The sequence below is a fragment of the Naegleria lovaniensis genome (genome assembly GCF_003324165.1).
Source record: "Naegleria lovaniensis strain ATCC 30569 chromosome Unknown tig030, whole genome shotgun sequence".
Lineage (NCBI taxonomy): Eukaryota > Heterolobosea > Eutetramitea > Acrasida > Naegleriidae > Naegleria > Naegleria lovaniensis.
The window spans coordinates 248,770-253,736 of NW_025407852.1; the positions used below are offsets into that span (position 1 = coordinate 248,770).

Genomic DNA, 4,967 nt, shown 5'->3' on the forward strand with positions numbered 1-4,967 from the left:
TGACGGGCTTGGTGTTATTTTCAAACTCTTCTCAATCACATTGTACTCCACAAATTGAAAATTTTTGTTAACACCCTTTTCTTCGAAGAGAAGTTCGAAAACATTTTAGCAACAATTTCACAACACATTTCTCAATGTAAGAGTTGTGGTTTGAGAGAGATGGTGTTGATAATGACGAAGAGGGGTAAGGGCCCCTTCAATACTATACCACCCTGGACGTGACAAAGTTTTACGACGTTACCACCACGGCTCTTGTAATGCCAATTCAACTTATTGACGCCCCAAAAATTAAGTAGTGTTTCCCTCACGTGTCAGCAACAAAATATTGCATTGGCAAGTTTTGAGGGGTTGAAATCATTATAAAATCGTACTATGATCGTAGTTTTATTAAAAATCCCCAGCGAAATTCTCTCTTGCAGCTTGTTTTGTTCACGAAAAAATACGCTTGAGTTGGCCACCCGTGTTTTTTTTACACTAAAAAAACAAGCAGAAGTTGGAACTTGCAAAATATATTTCATTCGCATCACAATTTCACAAGCCATTATTGGTATCCATTTCTTGTCCTGACATTCTCAGACATGCAGGAATTGCATCCCGATATGGACATTGATACAAAGCATACTGATAGGGAGTACGACCCTTCTTGTCCTTTGCAAAAACATCAGCATGATATTGCTCAACGAGGTATGGAATTAAGCCCCATCTTGATGTGTCTGCACATACAGCGTGGAGTGGTGTAATTTCCAAGCCAGTACTCATATTGACAAGAAGTGGTTGTTTTTCAATAATCTTCAAAATGAACTGATCTGACACATAACTAGAAAGAATGGCCGTCAATAAGGTATTGACGGTATAGTGACCAGGTTCTGGCTGTTCAGAATACATGACAGTTGTTTCTAATAAATCTTCAGGAGTCATGAAATCTAAAATGTAATCCAGCACATGTCTTGGAGCTTGAAAATGTAATAAATAATTAAATAAATTCACATGTAAATCATGATTCTTGTACAAAACAAATCTTTTGAATAGTTTTTTTGCATCCTCTTCAGGTAAATAATTCTTAAATCGAGTAAAAACTTGTAACATCGTTCCATAGTCGGTGCTGTGAAGAAGAGTCCCCAAAAAATCATTCAAACTAAGTTTGGCTTCTTTTTTCTTCAACTTCTCTTCGAACATATTCATCAAATCTTGAGAGAGGCTTGAGGAAAAGTATGGGATGGATTCTAACATGTTGCTGCAAATGTCATAACCATATTGCATTGAGATTGTTGAAAAGCTCAAGTCGCTATGGCTACCAAAATGTTGTCCATGTTTGTTCATCAAATAAATCGTGTACTGATACAAAGGCGCTAATTGTGGGTTTTGAAACTGATAATGACTATTTACCCAATGATGATCTTTCATATCAAAATGTGGTACCAAGTATTCAATAATCTTCTTCTTTTCTATGATTGGCACGTCTTCATCCACAACTACAGAAGTGTAGACATCTGGGCTGCTTACAAAAGGATAAATGTTGTAAGTGCTACACACTTGTTCAAACAAATCCGCATTCATATTCTTGTAAACAATCTCAATCTCTTGGTACTGTGCAATAGAAGATTGAATGTTGGCAGAAATTTCGTTACACATAAATCCCTCACACTCTATTTTAGAAATGTCAGGAAAAAGGGTGGTCAGCAACATCATGATGTCAGGAAAACCAAAACCCGTATTCGAACTCAAACATATAAATTTCACATGCTTCATGCAAGGATATTCCATACCAACTTGTATCAGGTTGGCGAACGAGTAAAAAATACTATAGGAATACAAAATTAAGGTTACATGTTCTAAATTCTGTAATGAATGCAATAATTCCATACACATGTAACAATCGTGTTCGCTGGCAATGGAAACAGTTAAAGATTTCAAATACTGATTCGTAACTTGTGGTAGATGCAAAGTATTTGTTCGAGAGTTATATTCTGAAAAGGCTTGTTGAATCATAGACTTGCATTCTTGAATTGGTTTCATGATATCAGCATCAACAGAATAGCCTTCATCCAAGAAAGAAGTGATGAGGTTAAAGTGTGGAAGATGTTTAACGTCCTCAATAAGTTCATCTTCCAAGTCTTTTAAATCTCTTTGCATCATTTCAGACATCAATGTATCCTCTTCTTCTTGTTGTTGTTCAGTACTATTGCTGGATGTTGTGGAAAAAGTATGTAAGGGTGGTAAAACAGTTCCAAATGTGGTTACTGGAGGAAATAAGGAATTGTCAAAATTAAAGGTTTCAGTGTTTGATTCCACGGTAGAGATACTAGTATTAGACATGTCAACCAAGTTATATTTTCCTACCACAAGTTGGAAATTCGATCTATTTTCCCAATCATTTCCTGTTCTGTCTTTAAATTTGTTTCTGAATTCAGCTTTTGCCTCCATCAACGATGTAAATATAATGATTTTCTTTTGTCCCGTTTGTCCAAAAAGGCCCCATCGAGTAAAAACACTAGGAATATGCATTATATATATGATCATGCGAACAATATTAGAAAAACTACTAATGAAATACTTAATAATAGTTACTTACCAGTAGTTTTTTCCATCGACCATTAATTGGATCGTATAGAACTTGGCAGGACTACCCGTAAAATGTAACATGGCGTTCCAAACGCACTCTCCTTCGACAAGGACATTACTGCCTTCAGGCACTGTAGCAAGAGCTTCATCAGCCTGGCTCTGTAATTTTTCATTATGAGGTGGATTTGCTTGCAACGTCATGAATCTCTCCTGAATTTCCAACAATTTCCAAATGGGATGACGCTTTAAAGCAGAAGGTCGAACAAGTACACTATCAGAAGCATCTAGACCCTCTCGTGAAAGTCTTTTACAAATGATATTTTCAAGAACCGATTTAAAGGATGTACTAATCAATCGATGTTTCATTAAAGAAAACCACCAAGGATCCACTTGTTCTTTCAATTTGGCTCCCGTCTGTGTATGCCTGACATACGGAGGTACTAGCAGAGAAGTGGTCGGAATAAAAGTAATGATATCAATTTTGACATCAAGAGGTAATGATTGAAGTAATTGTAAAACGTTCTCTTGTTGTTCTAGTGTACTCGTTGGATCATCATTGCATGGATGGTTTTTTTGAATTTTGCTTCAAACGAGCATCATCGTCATGAGTTTGTTGTTGCAAGTCCTTTAATATCCAAAATCTTGCCAACTTGGCACATCGGGAATAGGGAGCCAATCGTGAAATGATATCGGTGTGTTGGGATTGATCGTTCTTGATCATGAGTTCACGAAATTTGGAGCAAGTGTGTGGAGTGTAATGTTGTGCTCGTGGTGCTTTTCCACAAATGCCCTTCCTTGCTGTTTGTCTGGTTCGTGCCATTGTAAACCAAATTTTTTTGTTTATTCCATCACAAAGGAGAAGGGCAGAAAGTTTTAATGTCGCACGCAAACTTTTTACAAAATAACGCTGGCAAATTTTAGCAGGAGTTTTTCCATTGTGCACTCTTAATTTTGTAAAAAGTACAGCAAATTTTAAAAGTGGAATTCATCAGCTCTGCCATTAGCTAATTCTTCAAAAACATCAACATTGGACGATTTGTAAAGCTTGAGGCCAAGATAAAACTTGTTCGAGGGATTGTAAAGAGTTGGTGCGGTAATTGAGGTAAAGGCCGTGTCTTGATTCCATTGAAGTACTCGTTTCAGCAAGCTACATTTGTTTAAGTCAATCTTATCAATCGTAGTTTGTGATCTAGTGTTACAAATAACATCAGTTGTGGTGAAAGTGTACGTGCTGTCCATTCTATCGACAACATTAAGGAGATCTTGGCTAAATACAGAATCTTTTGAAAAGCCTTGGACCATGAATGAAGATTGAAGATTTCCTTCAGCAAGTCTTTGTAAAATTCCTTCTTGAGGTGTCTCTTTGACATCACCCCAAGTCAACAAAATTCTCTGATCAATGGAGTCACCATTTGGAACGCCTACAATCATTGAAGCTTCAGCCATTACGTTTCCTCTGTCACCACTATTAATTCTGGCAAGATTCAACAACATGAGCTCAGCTCTCATTTCAGTATAGCTGATGACAAAATCAGTTTGGTTAAGAATTAAGCCCTTAATGTAATTATCTTGGACTTGTTGGTTGATAATTTCATAAAATTGGGTAAGATTGGCCGTGTCAGACACCACGAAATTTGTCAAGTGATCAAAATTATCAGTTGTGAAAAGAGGAACTGTCTCGGTGAGATTCAATCTAACCCATAGTCTGGAACTAGAGTCACTAGATTCGTGACGTAAAACAGAATCCCATTGTGCTTCATCAAATTTTGAAGAAAGAGCAACACCAAATGTGGCTATTCCATCCTGATCTGGTATGTTTTTGTATTCTGGTACAGTTGAATACCATGACACTTTCTTGTCAGCAAGTGAATCTTTTTGATTTGCATTGTTTGTTGCAAGGGCTTGCTCAAAAGCTTGAGTTAGAGTGTATGTTTTGAAATACTTGGGAAGATTGACATCCTGGTTGTTGCTAAGTTTTGCAGCATAGGTTTTGTACTTGTTTTGAATCTTGAGGAGAGTAGCTCTTTGTGAGTCACAAACTCCTTTCTCCTGTAAAAATGTATCTGCGATTGAAACGACGTTATTCACAATTGTCTTTTTCAAATTTGATAATTTTCCAGTATTCAATACTCTTCCATAGCTTGTGGATTTCATACATTTAATATCTTTCAAAGCATAGTTAAATGATGTTGGATATTGACTATCTCCTGCTGTCTGACATCGTTTCCAAAATGAACTCACAAGATTGGAAGGTAAAATAATATCCTTCTTTCCGAGAGCATTACATTCACTATCAATAATAAAAATTACTCGGTTGTGATAGAACACAGCTACTAATAGGACAATGGCAACTCCAATCAGAACAAACAGAAGCATAAATATCGTAAAGCAATAATCCCAGAATC

The 4,967-nt window shown here is 36.6% G+C and overlaps 2 protein-coding genes across 2 annotated transcripts in view; both read right to left on the reverse strand.

Annotated features, from left to right (window-relative positions):
- Positions 1-531: 531 nt before the first annotated feature.
- C9374_007677 (uncharacterized protein) lies at positions 532-3,382 on the reverse strand (the record flags this gene model as incomplete). Its single annotated transcript, XM_044697668.1, has 3 exons — positions 532-2,491; positions 2,573-3,095; positions 3,154-3,382. The coding sequence occupies 3 exons, from the start codon at positions 3,380-3,382 to the stop codon at positions 532-534; spliced, it is 2,712 nt and encodes a 903-aa protein (XP_044546301.1).
- Positions 3,383-3,534: 152 nt separating this feature from the next.
- C9374_007678 (uncharacterized protein) overlaps positions 3,535-4,967 on the reverse strand; it is a gene marked incomplete at both ends in the record, with an annotated part of 2,873 nt that continues 1,440 nt past the window's right edge. Inside the window, 2 exons of the mRNA XM_044697669.1 lie at positions 3,535-4,852; positions 4,927-4,967. The exon at positions 4,927-4,967 is cut by the window's right edge and continues 550 nt beyond it. Coding sequence (XP_044546302.1) covers positions 3,535-4,852; positions 4,927-4,967 — 1,359 coding nt within the window. The remainder of the gene's footprint in view (positions 4,853-4,926) is intronic.